The sequence below is a fragment of the Pomacea canaliculata genome, linkage group LG3, assembly GCF_003073045.1.
Source record: "Pomacea canaliculata isolate SZHN2017 linkage group LG3, ASM307304v1, whole genome shotgun sequence".
NCBI classification, from domain to species: Eukaryota; Metazoa; Mollusca; class Gastropoda; order Architaenioglossa; family Ampullariidae; genus Pomacea; species Pomacea canaliculata.
Window position 1 is genome coordinate 33,099,012 of NC_037592.1, and position 21,836 is coordinate 33,120,847.

The following is a 21,836-nucleotide window of genomic DNA, read 5'->3' on the forward strand; positions in this document are numbered from 1 at the left end:
TACTTTTTTAAAAATAGTTATGCTTCACATTCTTAGTCCATTACCATATTATAAATAATACTTTTATGCACTTTCAAGTTCTTTTATTGTTTCTTAGTATTCTTTTAACTGTGTATTATTTTGTGAATTTCTTAAAAATATAATTTAAGTTACATTGGTGAATAAAAAAGAAGGGAATAGTGATGATATAAATGTGAGTTTAAAATATAAATGAAGATACTTGTCATATTTGTGTTTATGTGCATGTACATAGTGTGCATTCATGTAAGTACTTGCATATTGTTTGTTATACAGTGAACATACATAGAGAGGAAAAGATTGTGCATAATTTTTTGTTTTGTCCACAGAAAAACACCAGGCGGCCAAGACTTTGCCGAGAATATTAAGCACAAAGTGTGGCACAGATTTGGTCTTGACTGCTTAGAGATTGTAAAAAGTGAGTGATGCATCTTTTCCCCAACCATGCCCCCTCCCTTGTTTTGGTTTCATTTGCTTCAGTATGGGTCTTACATGAAACTGACAAAATGTATATGCAGACTGTCTTAAAACAATTGAAAATGATGATTTTATAATCCAAAGAAAAACTGCTAATTACAATAAATTTAAACGTATCTTTGAACTGGTTGCATTTTAAATAGTTTCTGCAACACTTTTTTATAATTAAAAGTGATGATCTTATGATCAGCTATTATAATTAAAGAAAGACTAGTCTATGGAATCTTACATATGCTCTTTGAATCTGTTATATTAGAAAGACTTTCAAGAACAATCATTTTTAAAATGGGCTGCTTATCATCTCGTTTGATTGACAGCCCAAGGAACATTAAGCAGAAAACCTACTATAGACAAAGACCAGGTGGAAGAGGATTTAAATATAGCCAATCAGATCTTGGAACTTTGTTCACGCTTTAATACCCCACAGCAGGTAAGTTTGTGGTTTATGGACAAATATAATTTATGGATATTTTGAGTACCTGAACACCTGTATTTGCTTTTTTTTAAAACTTAGCCAGTGCGTTTTAATACAATGCAATACCAATTGCTTGTTCAGAAGATAATGCAGATGAAAATTGATGCCAGAACTTTGTGGATTCTACTTTTCATGTCTTGGACTTGATGTGATTTCTGATTCTCTGTAGATAAATACTGGCACTCCCCAAGGGACCATATTCTCTCCTTTTTAGTTTGCTTGTATGTAACTGAGTAGAGACAGAATGAAGAATGCTTTATACTTACATATGCAGATGGCGCCAGACAAGACTAGTTTCCAATGATGACAACTCCTACTACAAAAAAATGAATCAATCACTTTGTTTCATGGTGTGGTGATGATTAGAATTTGATGTAATAAAGACAAAAGAAACAATTGTTGATTTTAGAAAAGACGGGGTTGTTTTTAATTAAATACTTATTAAAGGAAAAGTAATAAGAAGAGTAGACGATTACAAATATTTAGGTAAAGCTATCAATAATGTGCTTACTTGAAAAGCTCATGTAGATAACGTTATTAAGCTGCCTGTGCTGCCTAAGAAAACCTTAGCCTTTAATGTAGATTTAGCACTTTTGGAAATATTTTACATGTGTTAGATGCAGCACTATGACTTTAGGTGTAGTGTGTTACAGTGGGAATATTGCAATGCGGGACAGGCACAAATGGAGCAAGAACATTTAAAAAGCACGAGGAGCGGTTGGTGGGGAACAGAACGATATAGAGACAATGTATGACAAACTTCTCATCAGCAAACAGTGAAATTTAAACCAATTCACACCCACTCCGACAGGAATTTTACATTAGGCACATAGGCGGAAGTGATAGGTTTAGAGTCCCTAGATCTAGAACCACGTTCTTTATTCTGGGTATGCTTCAGAGACACTATCAACTTGTGATTTGACATGCATATATTTGTGACTGTGCATAGGAAGATGAGCTGTCAATTTGTCTTTAATATTTTTAACTTTGGATTTTGTTTGCTATAAGCATCTGGAAGAAGTGGCGAAGGAACTGGTCTGTTCACTCTCCCGACAGTTAGCGGAAGCAACTCTCCGCAGTTACTCATCTGATTCCAACAAGCTCGAACTTCTTGCCACAACACAGTAAGCTTCTGGCTTTTATCATTCAGCACTTGTTTTAGCATATTCTTTGTTGGCAGGCTTACTAGTATCTGCATTGCCATCTACCACTGATAAGCATACACCATAATTTTCTCTTGAAATATATTAATACCTATTCCCTGCCCCTCAATCAGTTGTTTATTTTTGTATGTTTAGATCAAGTGAAATTTCAGAGTCAAATTTCATTCTGATCAGAGGATAAATTGCTACATAGATGTTTGTGGATATGTGCAAATACATCTGTGCATGCTAACATTAAATGAGAGTTGGTCATTTTGTCCCAAACACCATTTTGACTCAGTCATATCACTTCATATCCTGAGTCAAATCGTCCCAGATTTGACCATTTCATCCCAGGTAAGACCATTTCGTCCCAACACTAAAAGTAAAATTGTCCCAGGCCCAAAGTACAAATCGATCACCGAGGACACAAGTAGGTATTAAGGTCAAATATTACCAAAGTGTCATACATTGTTCGAACAATATAGACATGCAAACTCAGTTACCTATTTTAAAACAGAGCCAAGTTTAGCTACCATTTTACTATGCATGCTGAAAATGTATCTTACAGTGGCTAATAAACATGATTTTTCTGTTTAAACAATCTTTTAACTTCAAGATTTTGTCATCATTTTATTGAACATGTATTTTAACTTGTTCGCCTATTATTATTATATGTGTCTTTTGGCCCTGGGACAATTGACTTTTTGGTATTTGGACAAAATAGTCTTACCTAGGATGAAATGGACATATCTGGGATGATTTGACTCAGGATGTGGGGTGATATAACTGAGGCGAAATGACTGTTGATCCATTTAATAGACAAGTGGAATAGTTAACTCTTTCTGCCACTTCTCTCCCCCATCCTCTCTTGTATTTTTTTTTTTAACATTAATACAAGCATCAACAATGAAAAGTGGCAAGTAGGTGCACTGATGTCTGCTGTGAGAGTCAAGTCCACCAAAGGAATATTTTAAGTCCTTAGTGATCTGGGAATTTGTTGACTTATTGTTTTCCAGAGAGAAAATTCTACATTTAGAGATTTTATTTCAATCTGCTGAAAAGAGGGCTTCGTGGGAAGCAGCCTTTACAGATGCCAAAAATAAACTTTGTAAGTTCTTATCTTTTGACAAAAAATACATGTAAGAGAAGCCAGAATATGGTCATTAATGTTTTATTTGTAATGTTTCTAAATGAAAACAAATGAGAAAAAAAAGCACAATTTTTTTGTTTTATTAGGGGTGTTTTCAATTTTATTTTGTAGGGGGGTTTTACCCTCACTGTGTGTAGTCTGGCTTTCTAGGCTTTTGGGTGTTTTTAGATCAGGAGGAATAAGAGAAGTGCATTTGTTGTTTATTATATAATAAGCAAACAATAAATTTTATGAAATAAAACTAAAGTTAAAATTTTTAAAAGAGACCAGATTAATGAAAACACAGTTATGATCATTACAATATCACTCCAAATAAGAGTACCATATCTTTCACTTATCATGATATGTCTTTCAGCATTAATGACGGACAAGAGAGCCCCAGAGTTCCTCCAGCCTTTACAGATTACCAAAACTCGTGCTGGAATGCAGGTTAGAGAACTATGCTAGATTCTATGTTCTTAAATTCAGTTGCTAGTGATAGTATTTCTTGAAAATTGTGGTACAGTTTTATGGATGTTAAAAAATTTGCAGTCTACCTTTCTTTGATGCTGTAATACTAGATCATTGATTTTAGAAGGCATGTTCGTTTTTCTTTGAAAGCTCTTTTTCTTTTTTAGAAACTGGTAGGCTTACGCAGTTATGGTATAGATTTTCTAAAAGAATTTTTTTCCTTAAATCTTACAGTTCTCATGTGCGGCTCCAATTGATGGTGTGAATGCAAACGGATATCGTGATGTGTGGGTGTGCAACAGTGATGGCTATGTGGGTCACATGTGCCTGCTGAGCCTGCAGCCAGAGCCCATTGTGACACTCAATACACCTGTTCCGGGCTGTAATGCTCGCATTCTCTGCATTTGTGCTGTCCCTGCTTTTAGCGGAGCTTTTAGACGGTGAGCCCACCTTGCGCTGCGCTCTTTTGTTGCTACATTTACATGCAGATTTTCACTCCACTTGTCTTAATCATGAGTCAGGGACACGGAAGGTTATTAAAGATTCATTTGAACATGTTTAAAAAGACATTGAGGTATATAAATTCAGCTGTCACTGGCTTATGTGTTAAGTTACTACGTTTCACTTGTCATTGCCATTTAAACACAAAATCTTGCCCTGTCCATTTTGATATCTGTTCATTTAGGAGCTCAAAATATGCTTTGGTATGACAATGTATTGTTGGTTTCCTGCCCTTGTTATATAGACGTAGCAGTCAGAAGGCAGAACGCGTGAGAGGGAGCAGGGGCCGAGAATACAGGTGGAATGTATGGAACAAGAAGAGGAGGAGGAGGAGGAGAAGCCTGGGTCACAAGAGAGGAGGAGGTCAAGTCAAACGAGTACGAAGACGAGGGACCAGTCAGGGTGTGAGGAAGAGGAGGAAGATGTTGAAGGCGATGCAGCGGTGGAAGAGGGCTACCAGTCTGACTCAGAGACGAGCGACGATGATGATGATGGCATGTCGTTTGTGTCGAAAAATGATCTCTATGTTGGAGGTGAGTGATCAGTCATGCTGATTGGGCAACATTAAATTATGATCAGAAGTTGTTAGCGTTTGTTAAATTGTACAGACGTTTGCTTTGTGCAGATGTGTACCTTTGTTCAGTTTAGGGATTGTATTAGTTACATGCTTATTTTCTTGACTTAATGTCCTTGTCATAGCAAATCTAAATTATTTCAGTTTGTTCTTTTATTTTACTTGATCTGGGTTTTTTTATTATTTCTTGAGTACTGGCCAGATGCCTTAGTTACTCTATTTGTAGTTGCCCTGTAAAGACTTCTAGATTTATTTTGATTAGGTGATCTTTGAGAATAGGTCTTTATTTTGGGGTATCCAATGTAAAATTACAGTTTGATCTGCAAAATATGGGGTTGTGTAGAGAGACTTGGTGATGAAACCTTCATCTTTTTACCATGTGCCTTACAGACCTGCTTTCTGATGAAGATATTCACCGCCCTAGAGTGTCCGAACTGACACAGAGTTCTCCAGACCCTATCACCACATCTGGTACCTGGCAACAAGACCCTTTGAAATCTACCATGTGGCTAGGAACAGAGGATGGATGGTAAGTAAATAAACTTGTACCAAGCTTCTGGCACAGTGTATAGTGTTATTTCATTTTTTGATATAATAGTGTAATTTTAGCCTCAATTCAGGTGAGTCCAGGTGAAATTATGATATGTGCAAAATACTAAAATCTTTAATGTTTAATGTAATGCATTGCTTGTATAATCAAAGAGAGAGAAAGCTTTTAAAAATAATAGTCTTTAAGTCATTTGACAACAGCTTCATCACTTCACTGTCTTTTTATTTTGGATGCACTGGAAAAGTAGAGGTCACTACAATGTTCCAGCAAAATGGTGTGTGTATGTAGATGGATAAATGATGCATAACATGTTCCTGTTTGATTGCCCCAGTTTGAATTGACATTGAAATTATTTAACCTTTTTTTAAAAACTTTTTTAACTTTTGGTTTTTTAAAGTCTCATAATTATATGTAAAATCATCAGATGTAATTGTATCTATGCTTATGTTATCATAAATGTGTATTGATTATCTTTCTTGCAGCATCCACATTTTCCAGTGCACAGACAACATTAAAACAACAAAAAATAAACTGAAGATTCAGCATAGTTCACCAGTCTACTGTATAGTGTGAGTAACACACTCAAAAGGAAAGATGTCTTATTAGCTGTACACTTTACAGATTTTCTGAATTTTCTGTTTCTGATTTAAATGTGGGTAAAAGTGTTATGATACACAGTTATTCTGATATGACTTAAAGATACTTTGTCCAAGTGTAACATGTTCTAGGGCTAGGAAAATATTTTGCACACAGAAACTAGTAGAGAGGAAAATGCTGCTTGAACTCTCCAGAATTCTGTATAATACTTTGTTGTGTTAAATTAGATGATTCTTATTTTTCTTTGAAGCATGATTTTTTTTTTTTTATTCTGTAAGAATCAGCTCATAAAAGCAAAAAAGTCAAAACATTATGCAGTTATGTAAAACAGAACAACCACTAGAAGAATAACACATTAGAACAAACAGAAAAAAAAGCTAAAATTAGATTTTATATTTTCTTCTGCAGGTACTTAGACAACAAAGTGTTTGCTTCTCTTGTGAATGGTGACCTCATTGTATATAAAAGAGATGCAGGTATGATGTTCATAAGAGATTCAGTATTTTTGTTTAGTGGACAAAAGTGTAATTTTTTTCATGCATTTGATTCTTTTGAGGAGGTACAATTTTTAGTCTTTTAATTAGTACCTACAGCCTAAAGAGCGCAAAGCTATTCTGTGTTCCAGCAAGCAAGACTACTACCTGTATAATTGAATTTAAAAGTTATTTGTGGTTTAACATAACTTCTGTTTAGTGTATATCTTGTTCACAAAAAATAATAAAGCAAGTAATATTTTGCATGTGCTACATTCACTTCAAAGCCAGAAAATATTGTCTGAAATGAGGAGCTAAAAGCCTTGCAAAATATAATTGTTTTGCAGAATATTTTTTCCCCTTTTGTTTCTTTACTTACAGAAGGCCTTTGGGACACAGAACATCCATACACTCGCACTGTTGGCTCAGCAACCTCACCCATCACCAAAATGCTGGCTGTGGCAGGCAAACTGTGGTGTGGATGTCAGAACACTATCCATGTTCTCAATCCTCTTGCACTAAACATTGAGGTAATTTGCCATTCATTTCATTCTAATCATTATTTGAACGTTTTCAAAATTTATGCTTGAGGTGATATGTGCATATATTCCTGTGAATTCATCTTTAAATTTTTTGGATGAATGATTAAACGATTCTTGGAAAAGTTGCCTAGAAAATTAAAGCAAGAAGATGAGAGGATGCCTGCTTGACCTTTTACAAAATAGTAGCACGTCATCTACAGCACTGTTACATACACTCATATTTTATTTTTATGATCATTTCATCTGCGTTCAATACCATTCATTTGCTATTATGAGGTCTTCTAGCAGGAAACATCAACCCCTCACTAGTGCTCTGGCTGAGGGAATTTCCAATAGTGCTCCATCTTTGATCATGGATTAAGTTTGCATATAACAAGGCATTGGTTGCTCGGCTCAAAGACATGGACTCACTAGCAAGCTATTTTCTTCAAATTAAGAAACTAACTTTATTTGTGGTTTGAAGAAAGTTTTTAATACTCAGTGTCTCTAAAACTAAAGAATTGGTCATTGAAAGGAGAAGCATCAACCTATTCATACATCCTTAGTTATTGGCACTGAGGCAGTAGATCAGGTGCAGTTTTAAATACCTTGGCACAGTACTGGACAGCAAACTATCCCTCCAGGAAAACGCTCCCGTACTTTCCAGGAAAGCACATCATTGCCTGTATCTGCTAAGACATTTAAGGAATTTCAGTGTCCAAGGCCCTGTTCTAGAATCATTGTATCGCAGTTTGATCAAAAGCATTCTCATGTTGAATCAGTATGGCTTGGCCTTCTTTCCATCAAAGATAAGGCTTGCTTGATGAGGGTGGTCAAGATTGCCAGCAAGATCATTGGCCTCCACAAAGACCACTAAGTGACCTTTACACCAGGACTGTGAAGTTATAAGCTGTCATTATTATCTCCCCTCTGGCCATAGATGGAAACAAATGGTTGCCAAGAAGAGGCTTTTGCCAAGTCGTTTGTACCAACTGTGAAATCACTCTTGAACAGAGCTAACAAATGTACTCTGTGTGTGTGTGTGTGCGCATGTAAGCACCTCTGATAATTATTGCTTAGAGAGGATTTAAGAGTGAGTGTAGTAATTGTATGGATGCAAATGTATGATGTTTATTTTATTGCTTGTGAACTCCAAAGACAGATGTCTGTATCTTGGTAAACAGATATAGACAATAAAGATGAAAATAATTGTTATTTTTGAGATAAGCAATCAAAATTGAGAAAAAATCCTGACAACTCTGAAAGTAAAATTCATCTGTTTTTATTTGTTGTTTCCTCATATTGCATTACACTAACTCATATGTGAAAAGGAAGAAGTCAGTCAAACAAGCTAAAGGTAAAATCTTTGGATTTGTCCCTGTAGCGTTCATTCCAAGTGGGCTCAGACCCCAACAGAGCCGTGCAGTGCATGGTGTGTTCAGGTCAGGGGGTGTGGGTCGCATGCCAGCAAAGTTCAAAAGTCTATTTGCTACATGCCATGACTTACGAGTTTCTTCTGGAAGTCAGCGTGGAACCAGCTGTGGTTCAGAAACTGCAATGTGAGTATATGTATATAAAGTTCTAAAATGTACCAATAGTACAATGATGCAATATGTAAAGTCTACTCCTCTTCTGTACATTTTATTGGTTCATATTAATGTAAGTCTTTACCTGTTGGGGTTTGTTGTCAGCCATCAAGTAGGTGATGTTTTTTCACTAATTTATTTTGTAAAAAAATGGATTCAGTCCTGCAGACAGTTTGCAAAATTGAATGTCTGTAGGTCACATTAGATAATGGCTTTTGGAACATAGTGAGAGGGAAACTTCATTTACACTTGAATGCATTTTTGTTCTGTGCAGCGGCCGATGAGATTATTCGACAACACAAGACAGCCTGCTTAAGGATTACAGCATTACTTGTGTGTAAAGACCTGCTGTGGGTCGGTACTAGTGCGGGTGTAGTTCTCACTGTACCCATCCCTAAGATCTTATCCACCACTACCCATGGCTCACTAGCCACACCCACTGTGACTGGTAAGAATTAATCTTTAGCCTTAGTCAGGGTGCTTGTATTCCACAGGGCCATCACATATGTATGTGTATGTGTGGGGGGGGTGTTTACATAGATTTATACACAAAAATACTTATTTTAATTTTAAAGCTGCTTAATTCTTCTAACCATGCCAAATTTTTTTACCTTTTTATTAAGCCAGGGCTTCTGCTAAGGCTAAATCCTTTGGGGTCCCAGGGACCCCTTCAGATTTTTAAGGGGTCCCTGTTCTTCGCCCAAATTTGAATGGACCCCATTGACGAAAATTGAAGGGGTCCTCCGAACTTTTAATGCGTAAGCAGAAGCCCTGATTAAGCCCCCTGCACAGTAAGCACAGTAAGTGGGATGACTGCTGTCATCGCCACTTTGCTTTCAGTGTATCGACTCATGAACAGTGCGTTCTCACTTTGCTCTTGTGTATTAAGAAATGTAATTTCCTAGTAAAGTTGCGAGAAATCTAATGACGTGCTTATTTATGCTTATCATTTGAAATAGTGGTAAAAACACCTGGGAAGTATACTGTGCATGTCGTACATAGCAAGTCATTGTGGAGGTAGTCTAGCAAGCTAGATAGCTTAAGGAAAGGGGGTGAAAATTTCACGTTTGAAAGTCAGAGGTAGTTGTACTGCGCTTAAGATGTAATGTGGCAAGTCTCAGCGAAAACGAGTTTAAAATATGTAAGCTTCAGGTAGATATTGGTTTAATGAGTTGACAGTCACATAATCTTGAGCTCTATCTTGAGATTAGACTAACATTGATGTGCAGAAGTGCTTGCAGAGTTCAGTGAAAAACATCAGTATGGTGCGGCAGAAATTTAGAGTTTGAAATCAACCTGGTTAGGTTAGTGTCTGTCAAAAGATCAGAATATCTTGAGTTCACAGTAAGAACAAACGCTATAGTAATAATGCCCATTCATTGTCTTCTCTCAGCAAAAGAATCAAAATCAAGAGAAGATGAACATTTTTCGTGCATTGTTTGTTGTGTAAGTTTAAAGTAGCGCTCTAACAATCCACACTGTACAAAATTAAAACCAATACGTTGATAATAACTCATTAGTAAATCTTTGCAAAGTCTGCTAACAAAATTAGAAAAGATTGCTAACTTCATTGTGTTTAAAGGGCAAATATAGACCAAAATAATGTTTAGTTCATATTGAAGGTTTGACTGCTGAAAGTACTTCAAAGTCCCTAGGAAAAAAAGGCTGACTGGTGTGAAGTTATTCTGCTTGCTTTATAATGTTCCAGATGGAGGTCTTTGTTTTTTTAACCTTCTTAGTGTGACATTTCTACTTGAAAAAAAAATCATGCAAAATATGTTACTATCAAGAACTTAAGCAGAACACTACATGAGTAACACTTTGTCAACCTATTTTATGTAAAATACCCAGGCTGTGTAATGCTTGGGGTTAACATCAAGGAAGACTGTTGTTGGGTGACTGTTTATTTTTATTCTGGACAGGACTCTTTGTTCTACTATTTGTTTCACTATTTGTTCACTTGTTGCTCTGTTCAGTTGTTTAATGTTTACTTTTCTCAGTTTACGGCCTTAATTTCTTTCTGTTGTTGTTTTCATGTTGAGCCATCGGAAAGAACTGAAGAACATTTTTTTTTTAATCCAATCAGGGTTGGTGTATGGACACACTGGGCACGTTCGATTTTTGACCTGCGTGGAGCTTCACAATTCTGGCACCAGCCAAAAGTCAGAATCCAGTATCGCCAAAGACGCTCACACTAGTGAGGGCATTACCCTCCATGATCTTCATCGCAGGTCATCAATGGCAGCCACCATGGCAACCATGGCAACCCGAATGCTAGTGATCAGCGGTGGAGATGGTTACGAGGATTTCCGCAACAACACAACCAATGAGGCAGCAGGGCGCGATGACAGCACCAACCACCTCTTGTTGTGGCAGGTCTGATGTAGGCAGCACCACATGACACTGGAAGTTCATGACCTCTCATATTTGACTTTTGACCAGTTTTAAGAACTTTAACCTCGCCTTCTGCTTGTAGTTACACTTGTTGGTGATACTATGCCCTTTCTGGTGATATTTTTTAGCTGTAAAATTTCAGTGGTTGTGGATATTTTTTAAGACTTGAATAGAGGATGATAATTTTGGGGGGTAGAGTGTTGGGGTGGTGGGTAGGGGACTACAGGATGATTGGTCAGGATCTAGGACAGTTTGCTCTGTAAAGAGGACAGCAGGAAGACAGTAAACATGGCTGGATGAAACAAATTTTAGATCAGCTAAAGTTTGCTTGCGTTGAATACTATTTATTCCACATGTGTAGCTATCAAGTTCAAGGCTTTGAGGTTGTATTCTCCCTTTGCTTTGAAGTTTAATTATGGCATACAAGTATTGATATCATTACAAACAATAGTTATTATTGGAAGGTATTGACTGTATGACCAGCATGGCCTGTATATTTGGGGTTCTGCATGTCATGTGGTTAGTTCAGATCTAGAGATTCTGCTGACAACAGTTTATTTCTTATTTCCCCAAGGATTATGTTACAAAGACTGTACATATTTCTGATACTTGATTATTGCCAGCGAATCTTTTCAGACAGTGTAAACACTTTAACCAAGAACTGACCTATCATAATGTCAACAATGGTGCTTCAAGGATTTGTGATGCAAGCACCCTGCCATAAACCTAAATCAACTTTGATTTTCATTCATTAGACCAGCTGTGATGTTGAAGATGGGCGTTCTTAAGCAATCCCTTTGAAGCTGCTGCTTTGTTGAGTCTCATGGTGCAGTATGTCAGTGAAAGAGAAAGAATGGGTTTGAAAAGAGCATTTGACCAAAACGGATACAAAAATTTAGGTGCATTGGTGCTAAATATGGAAAGCAATTTATACATGCACCAGTAGGATGGCTTAATTATCTTGTGTAAAAAGGGCATGAAATTTCGACCAAGGCAGTGTTTTCTTCTCTACAGATGATTATGTAACTTGAAGTGTGCATGAATCAGGATGTGCTTAAGAGAGTTTAAAACACCAAAGACAGGCATCAAAATCTATTGGGAGCTTAAAAAAACTATTCTTTAGTTTTCTTCTGTTTTTGCATTAAGAGGAACCTTCAAGACAGAACTAACGAGATTTGCTAAGAAGAATCTTTTTAAGGGAAGTGGGGGACAGCAAAAAAATGTGTATGAACACTCTTATGCATATGAATGCACACATAAATAGGCATACACACACATATGTAACACACATCCAGTTATTAACTTTTATACTTGTAGCAGAATCCATGTCTGTCATGAACCCCAGCCCTTCAGTATGTCAGCAATAATAAAAATCCAAGATTTCTTGCTTTCTCTTTCTCCTACAAATAAATTATTTAAGCACAAGTAGTGGACAATCAAAGATGCGGAGATTTCCTTGTGTTCTGTATTTTGTGCACTTTCGCTAGTTTCATGCTGTTACTGTAAATGTTCTATTTTAAGACTACAGGTTGGATACACCTGCCTATCCTGTTAACTGAATCTCAGTGAGGAAACAGGTCTCGCAAAATTTTTCATTCAATTTTTGTTTTTATGTTCTTGTTGCTTCATGGTATTTCTCTTACAGCTTCAACACCCATGCTAATTTATGTTCCTCAAAGCGAAAATCCGATTTTTCCCCACCCCTAGATGTTTTTCAGATTTCCACAGCCACAAACAAGTGCCTGTGAAGCAGAATGAATATTTTACAATAAAAGGGTACATACTATGATATTTAGATTTATTTATCACATGTTCCATGAAAGTCTATCTATTCTTCTTGGCTGAAAGAAAAGAAATGAGAAACAATGCATTTATTTGAAGTTTCTATTTTGTCAGTCTTTAAGTGAATGTTATTGTGAATGTCACTGGGTGCTATGAACAGATGTGAAGTACAGTAATTCAGAAGTGTATTTATCATAATATTACAAGGGAATTTATTTCGTAAATGTCACATCTCAAGTCTGTATATATGGCAGGAAAAAATATATATAAGTGACTTCAGTGTTCATTGTCTAGATTCAGTATTTTTTCCCAAGGATTCTCCATTTTGTGAACAAAATCGTGCCTTTTGCTATACCTCTTTTCAAAGAGAACAGTGTTGAATGTTGTGGGAAGAACTTATTTTTATGGAATATGAAACACTTTATGTTGACTGTAGATTTGCAATCAGCAATGCCAAAATGTGTCACAAACTCATGACTTAATTCCCATCTCCCCTTCAAACAATTAAGTTAAATCATGTGATGCATGGATTTCTGATCACATAAGCTGCTTGTTTGGCTGCTTATGAATGTGTGTTTGCATGCCTGTGCATATGCATTTGGACCTGTGTATGAATGCTTGTGTGTTCAAATTTATGTGTGCTTGTGATAACGCACGAGTGCTGCAGCCTCATCCTTTTGCACAAGCATGGAGCTATTGCCCTGAAAGAATTGTTTTAAAAACAGTTTACTAATCCATACGTTTTTCATTCAATTTAATGTCATGTGTAAGAAAGTAAAATCTCTTTCTCTTGCCATTTTAAGCACAGTATTAACAATGTTCAATGCAATTTAATGATGCTAAAGGTACAAGGTATGATTCAGAGCACATAGTTGTATAAGTATTACAGCTAAAATAAAGCACACCATTTGTGTTGCTTTACATTCAGTGTATATGTTGGCAAGTTAAATATGCAAATATTTTTTTTTCAATTGAGCAGTGCCTTTGATAATGTGTCTTAAAAATCTAGTAATTATCTTTTATTCTTAAAAAAATATTTTCCCAAACTTCTTATTTTCATTGTCTGGGCAGTAACTTACATTTGTTGCATTTTGTTCAGGATATCTGATTTTTGATTTGTTACTGCAACAACTAAAACTAAATATGCATACAATAAGAGGTGGACTGTGATATCAGTATCACAGCTATCACCAAACAAATTAGGTTTGATACAATTAATGTAATTTGGTTTGAGACAAAGGATCATGGTGTCATCTTCAGCATGTGAACAGCAGATGAGTAAACCTTGCTTCCTTATTTTTCTCCTCTCAACATTTATGTTTATGGAAGTTAAGATTGTTATGAAATTATTGCATTTTTAAGAGATAATAAAGACATAATTTAGATCTGGTGCCGGTAACCTTGCCATAAGCATGAATTGTTTCATAGAAAGGTTACTATTTTCTGAACAGTTTTTATTTTTACAAAAACTGGAAACAACTAAAACCTCAGAAGAAAGTTCATCAGACAATGTCTCTTAATGTATAGTTGTTGTTCTTCTCTATTGTTTTCAAGAAGAACATTTGGGTACCCCCATGTTCTGCTTGAGCGCAGTGATTTCATTAACTTAAGAGTTACCTTAGCTCGCATTCTGCCAACAGAACAAAACTTTCTGCCAAGTCCAGTTCTCAAGAGCTCAGTGCTTTCTTTCTGAAAGCATTTAGGGTCAGTCTGGAGTAAAGATGACCAAATGAAAATGGGACTCCCTGCATTGCCTCATTGACACATTGAACATAGATGTTACTGCTTGATCGTAATGCGACTGTTCACAAGCGTCTGTTGAAGCATGGTTCTTATACATTTTGAACGGCGTATTGCTGATGTTTGCCCTTCCTGCAGCTTGTTCATGCTTGTTCAGCTCTTAAGTGAATGCTGGATAAAATACTGAATTGGCTCTTGGATGTTAAAAGTGCAGACATGCTGGCCCTCCAACCATTCGCAATGTAGATACTGCCTTCTGTCAGTCACAGTTTTGTCTTCCCAGTCTCACCTTCCATTTAAACCCATTCTGGTCAAAAGAACAATCAGGCAAAGACAAGCACTACTCATGCTTTTTCAGTGTTGTGCTAGTCTAGCAAGAACTTAGAGTGCAAAACTTTTTTTGGTCCCTTTTTTCGGTATTACTGTAATTCAAGATGTTTGCATATACATGTAGTGCAATCCATAATTTATCAATTTTTTTAATGTACCTTTTCTTTTGAGATTTTATTTGCGCTGTGCAAACTGTTTTTCTTTTTTTTTTTTAGTTTCTTGTAAATTGTCTTATTTTGTATGACTGCCTTTGTGTTCTTCATAGCTGGGCCATAGAAATTTGTTCAGTGCATTGCAGTATTGAATTCTAGATCTGTACAAACAACTTTCGCTCATTGCCAGTTGCCAAGAATGGCAAGCTTGCACCATTTGCCGGTCGCCATGGCATTGGCAGTGCTGTAACCTGATGGGTGAGAAGAAAGAGCACTGTCTGTGACCCATGAATTTCTGGGCCAACAGCAGCACGGTTATGCATTTCATTTGCAAGAAAGACAATTCAAGAAGTGTGTTTTTCGATGAAAGCAAATATATGTTTTTCTTGTTATCAATTGGTAGATGTCTATGTAATGTTGACCATTTTTGATGAAGTACATACGCTTATCACTTTGTGATCTAGTAGCTACAACAGTCTGTTGAATCTGGTGATTTTGAAATGCCATTTTGCTCTGTTTCCACACTGATTAGTCAGTAACCACAAGCAAGAAGTGGGCATGTTCAAGTGGCTCATAAATATTCTTCTTTACATGACATTGTATTTTTCCCCTTTTTTTGGCTGACAAAGTTTTAAATTATTTTTTAAATATAGCTTATTGTAAATTCTTATTTTTACCCATTTTTAATTTTCAACTCAAGAGGTAAAAGTTTGTTCCTCTGTAGGGTACATACCAACAAATATTTTGCACAGGTAAACACTGGACACACATCAGCTAAACAAGATCTAGTCAAAATCTGTCAAAATTCTTACATGAAAAACAACTTTACCCTTGGCATGCACATAAGCAACGTTTTCGTGAAATGTAAAATTTTTAAATATTTTTTTCACATTCTTTTTGTACAGTAAAGAAGCCTTTAATGTTACAAAATTTCAGTTTTTCCCCCTCCTCTCCTTTTTTTTTTTTTTTTTGAAAGCCATGCTTAAGACAGTGAAAGAAATGAGGTACAAACTGTTCCCACTTCCTGCTATGGTGCTGATGGCAGCAGCTTGGTCCTGCACTTTTCGATGCATGCTGAATTCCTGCGCATGCTCTCCATTGTCTGAGAGAGTACAGTGACTGACTGGTTGGATCAACTGTCCCTGCTGCTGCACGCACCGACAAGTGGTCTAGTGACCTTGCCCGTGACTGGTATAAACACATCTATAAGTCTATCAGTTGAACTCGGTCTTTGTTATCTCATTGTGTGTGCATGTGCACGCGTGTGTTTGTGTGAAGGGGAATTTGTGTGCAATGTTCATAAAGGGATTGAAGTGTTTGGGAGTATCAGTATATATAGCCTTTCATGAACTTACCCAGCCCCTCCCCCCTTTTTTGCCGCATATTGTGAAGTGGCAAGGACAACAACAAATCTGGTTTCTCATAGGGTTTGTGTTTGACCAAACAGCCTCGCCATCATATTTTCAGTCTTTTCTTAACACTGAAACTAAACCATCCTGAGGTTGTATGCTATTTTGAACCGACTGCTTCATTTTAGCCATCCAGGAAGCACCAATCTCCGCATCGTGCAGAAGTCACCCTATTAAGTGAAAAAAAAATTGTTAGGCAAAGTCAAGAGTCCAAAGTGTGTTCGTCGCAATCGTTCATTAATTGTGTTATCGCTGTAATTTACGATAAGAATTGAATACGACGCCCAAGGTGGGACATTTTATTGACAGTGTCATCTTCGTGAATCTGAAGACGGAAGACACTTTGCGGAAAGGAGATCGCAAAAATATCAAGAGGACATGCCACTGATAAAACACAGTTTAGTGTCAGAATCTATGTTTAAAAGCTGTTGTCACGATCTCGTCGTTTTCCCGGAGACATCGCTAATCAGTGCACTTGCAGGCCTCAGTTAATACGCACACGCAATAAAAGAGAAACGATTGATTGTTTGAAGACGAAAATAAGTGAGTGGTAACTACTAGAAGTATTATAAATGGACGACTGCTCAACAATTGTGATTTCCAATTCGATTATATAAACTAAAGTATTAGACAAACCCAAAATTAACAATCATTTAGTGCTTCTTAGTGAAGCCATATGCAAAGAAATCTTGAGCATAACTGTAATAAAAACATGGCTGAATGCAGCAGGCTGATGGTGAGGTGACCACCGGCACGGAGCGGAAGAGGTGTCTTGTGGCCTGCGAGTGTTCGTGTAGGGAAAAGTCATCTCAAAAGAAAGTTGAGCTCGTGAGACCGGCAAGGATTTACGCAGGATGGGACACGCAAGGAAAATTTCTCTGTTGTGATCTTTAACCTTTTCCTTCAACCAGTTGAAGATGAACCGAAGATTTTCCTGACTGATTCAAATCCACGATAAACCTAAATTGGAGTGGTAGAGGTTTTGTCACATACGTTTGTCTGCACTGCCAAAGTATGTTATGATTTCACATAAGACCTAAATACTTAACTATATCAATTCTGTCACCACTGCATAAACAAATAGTTTAAATATTTTCCTTTGGTGGATACAATAATTTCTTAACATTTACTGTTAAATGACAAAAAAATATATATTTATATTAAGCGTTTCCTGTAGGGTTTTTTTTCCAGATTCTAAACAAATAATTTGTCATCTGAATAAATCAACAATAATATTTAGAGTAAAAGATGAGCTTCGTGTCCATATTAACAAGAGCTGCTTCTCTTGATAAAGACTGTCATCACAATTGCGGAATAGAAAAGGCTTTTAATCGTTCAAAATTGGATGTGAATGCGCCAAATTTAATAAAACTCAGCTTAGTTAGGCACAAATTCTTCTTACCCTTTGTAATTAATAATAAAGGTTTTAGAAAAATGGATCAGATAGGACAAACATCGGGACTTACAAGAAGAGAACAAACTCTGCCGTGACAAGTCCCAGTTTTAACTTGAAAGTGTTCTTTTTTCTACACTGCAAATTGTAGAGCCTGTGATAGCTGATACTATTCTGTATCCTGTGAGTGTTAACGTGTGGGTGAGTATCTCTTCCTCACTATGACGTAGCCAATCGCCATGAGGGTGGTTAGGCCCTGTGTGACTGGTTACTATCTTTTGTCACTTTCTCTGCTGAGAATCGTGGGTAAGGTTGGCACTTTTTCCTGATTCACTTTGCCAGCGCATTTGTGTAAGTATTTTCTTGAAGTAGTTTATTAGCTTTACAGTTCCATTTTACAGTTAAATATTTATTTTGTATTGTACACATCAGTATCTAGGGTATCTATATAATTATTATTGGTAGTGTCTCTGAGGGTTTTAGTGAGTGTCTGGCACTGGACGAGTCACGTCAATCCATCATCTGGAAACAGTAACCGGAGTTAGTAGAAAACGCAAGTACTTTTTTAATCTGACATACGAAATTATGTTTGACTTGCGATTTCATCAAGCAGCAAACGGGTTGAAAAACCAGATGCCTGCTAATGTGAAGAAAATCTGGATGCACGGGGCCACTTTGTTGGAGGTGTTCGACCCAAACGGGCAAAACTCTGTCACAGCGTGTGACCAGTCCAAGACAAGCTTACAATGTCCCAGCTGACCGCTTAAACAGGATGGCGATTAAACAACTAAGTCCCTCACTGCTCTGTACCGGAGAGTTTGTGAACCCAAAGAATGGATGTAGGCTCTAATCTTACCCATTCTAAAGAAAGGGATCAGAACTACAGAACAATAAACTACATAATGGAGACACACACACACACTAAATGCCCTGAGGTAAAGAAACATGAAGTCATGAAGTAGTGCTCATGGGGTCTGGAAATCGCTTTTTTTTTTTTAATTTCCTTGAGTTTCCCATTTTACCCTGGGGAAAATTCTTATTCTGCTTCATCACTGCGGCCCCTGGAGTGGATGCTATTAACACCGACTGAGGACAATAATTGCCTGACTTTGCAAATCATTAGTTACATTCTAACAGAACAAGTACAAACATAACAAAGAACGCGACTGACGTATCTGATGAAGATGTACGAGAGCATCCGCGGCGGCTGCCTTCAAAGAAGGTTTAAATTTTTATTGTGAGCGAATTTAAACAGGTTTGTTTTTCAAGTTGCATTGGATAAGTGAACATCCTTACGTATGCATTTCCATCCTGTTTTCACTAGGTTTCTTGTGTAGTCACGACGATGTTTTTTGGTATGTTACCGGCCTTTCGCATAGTTTAGAATTTTGAGACCGGTCCACGAAGAGAAATCTTTGCCAACCTTTGACCTAGCACAATTTATAAGAAACAAGAAACAGGGGCCGATGCTGTCGGCTTTCGCGCCTGCAGCAGCCATCGGTTAGCGTTTTTTTTCAGATAACAGTAGATATAGGCGATATAAAACTAACCTGTATATTTCAGCCTCCAATACCGATCCGTTAATTAATTATCCGCTACGATTCGCACCTGCGATCAACGAGCAACGTAAGAGTGGACTACGCCATGTTGGTACATCATTCACACGGTTGCCAGCAGTCAACACCAATCAGAGAGAGAATGAGCCACAGTTCGGATTTCTGAAAAGCTGCTACTTGAGCACGAGAAATGCAGACTTTCAAGGTCTGAATAGTCCAAACTGTCACTCATTTTCTCTCTTTCTCTCTATCTGTTTCGCACATTACACCAGCCTTGCAAGGTAAATCTCCCCATGAGATAAAATGATAGCACTGCGATGTTGTATCATGAAGAAGATAATGATGATGATGATGATAATAATAATAATAACAACAACAACCACTTGTAGAAGTTATGTCCCAGCGTAGAGGCGAACTCAAAAGACAACAAACTAACGAACAGGTAACATGCATGCGACAAAGAAACACGCCAGTAAACGGAATGATACCCTGGAAATCGAGAACGAAGTAGAGGGATGAAGCTGAAGAACTAAGGATGGAACGGAAGATTTCCTGTACTAACAATGTAACTGTTTATTGCGTGGGTTTTGAGACCAGCCTTGAGAGAGAAAGATGCAGAGAATTCCAGACGGTGGGACTAGAAAAGAAGGGATGTCTCTCGCCTGATGCACAACAGAAAGGTGGCCAATGCAAGCTCGGGTAGTAAGGCGTCAGAAGGTGAGACAGGTTTGCTTGAGGACCTCACTGCAAGTATGGCGACCATAAGCAATGTGAGCTCATACAAACGCTAGGATGAGGGATATGCATGGTGTGCTTTTCTCCAGAACACACGCACACACACATACACACACACCCTCTCATGCAGAGACAGAATTTCTCATAATTGTTTTCTCTTTGCGTTTGCGTCATAAGCAATTAGCAGCTGTGCTTGTACACGTCAGGTTGGTGAATGAAGCCATCTGCTGACTGTGCAACAGCTTTCTTAACTACTGCTGGTACTGCTAGACTTTTTTTTATCGATCTCCATTGATGCTTGAGACTTATTAATGTTTACCCCGCTCCATCTCATACAATGTGTTATCTTCGATCCAGGTCAGATTAACGGTATGCTGAACGCAACATATTTATCTTATTTTGTGATTGTGATATCGAGACAGTTAATAACAGACTCACCAAAGGGTTCTCCGAACTCGCTCAGTGTAGAATAGTCCGGCTGTGTAAGGTGCAAATCAAAGGTAGGTTTGTGTATATTATTGAAGATTCTTGAGATCTCTATTAGCTCCATTATTAATATTTGTTTTCCCAAAAACTTATTATGACAATTGATGTTGACAAAACTGCAGCCTGCATATTTTCATTTCATTTTTTACATGTATTTTGGTCAAACTATTAGTTCATTCCTCTTGCTGATTCCACTAATGAGACTAGAAGTCTAGTAGTTCCCAATGAAAATTTATTTGAAAACTTCTGGCTCTATACTCTATAGCAGGGGTCTCAAACACGCGGCCCGCGGGCCGTATGCGGCCCGTGAAACATTTTTGTGCGGCCCGCGGTCACGTCCGCGGTGTATATGTATGTTGTGCTTGGTGTTTTTTATAGGAACTACAGTTTCTGCTTTTTTATTAGTGACAGAGACAACGTCAACTTATTTTAATAAACTAAACTGCCTGTGCATGTAATAAACTGCACTAAATGTAATTAATAATATACTTTATTTAGCATTTAACTGCAGTGACAGTAGTGTTCGTAAAATTTAATGAAAAAACATTTTCTTTTCGTGGTGCGGCCCGCTGACTGGCTGTTACTTTCCACTGCGGCCCACATGCTAATATGAGTTTGAGACCCCTGCTCTATAGTGTTGAATGTGCGACCAGTAGCTTACTTTTTAATTCTTGCACTTAGCAAAACTTTAGAACATAAAAGAACTCGCTTGACTAAAAACAGAAAAGACAAACTTTAGAGTGTGGTATCTTGCAATAGCTTTTAGTCTCAAATATCCAACGTATATTTAAAAACCTTTTTTTGTGCCTCATCGCCAAAAGTATTTAGTACACACTTGTAAGCTTCATCTCTCGCTCTGTCTAATCTCTGAAAGGGCAGAAAGTCGAAAACCACATTCTCATGAGGAAAGTAATGGTTATGATGCTCCTACGCGAGCTATAGCACCTTCACCATAACTTTATTTGGCTTCAAGTAGTTCTGGCACCGCCCCAGTTTCCAACTTCCTCCTTTTCAGCCGGGGTATTACAAGTGACTGCGTTCATTCTTTCGGACACTGGTTGGCCTTAAAATTTTGCGACAGAACTGTATCTTTCCATCGTATTTGAGCAACTCTGCTGGGAGGTTATCGACCCCTGGAATCATTCCACCCTCCCTGTAAGACCTGCAGAACATTAAGGTCGTTATAGGTTCCTTGTTAGTGACCGTATCATCCTTGTGGATGTTCGGGTCTTTTGGATTAACGTCATTTGGATTAAAAGGTCATTTGTTAAAGAGGTGGATTTTGAGGCAAGACTTGGAAAAGAAAGATGCAAAGACTTCCAGGCGGTAGGACTAGGAAGAG

At 37.4% G+C, this 21,836-nt stretch overlaps 1 protein-coding gene across 1 annotated transcript in view; it reads left to right on the forward strand.

Annotated features, from left to right (window-relative positions):
- Nucleotides 1–16,132, forward strand: part of LOC112560023 (rho guanine nucleotide exchange factor 17-like) — a 36,207-nt gene extending 20,075 nt beyond the window's left edge. The window contains 15 exon segments of the mRNA XM_025231571.1: nucleotides 348–436; nucleotides 813–925; nucleotides 1,979–2,094; nucleotides 3,132–3,223; nucleotides 3,621–3,694; nucleotides 3,950–4,155; nucleotides 4,461–4,614; nucleotides 4,617–4,749; nucleotides 5,181–5,319; nucleotides 5,823–5,909; nucleotides 6,346–6,413; nucleotides 6,792–6,940; nucleotides 8,316–8,490; nucleotides 8,792–8,965; nucleotides 10,604–16,132. Of these exon segments, the coding sequence (XP_025087356.1) occupies nucleotides 348–436; nucleotides 813–925; nucleotides 1,979–2,094; nucleotides 3,132–3,223; nucleotides 3,621–3,694; nucleotides 3,950–4,155; nucleotides 4,461–4,614; nucleotides 4,617–4,749; nucleotides 5,181–5,319; nucleotides 5,823–5,909; nucleotides 6,346–6,413; nucleotides 6,792–6,940; nucleotides 8,316–8,490; nucleotides 8,792–8,965; nucleotides 10,604–10,899 (2,065 nt within the window). The 3' untranslated portion in view covers nucleotides 10,900–16,132.
- Nucleotides 16,133–21,836: the final 5,704 nt, after the last annotated feature.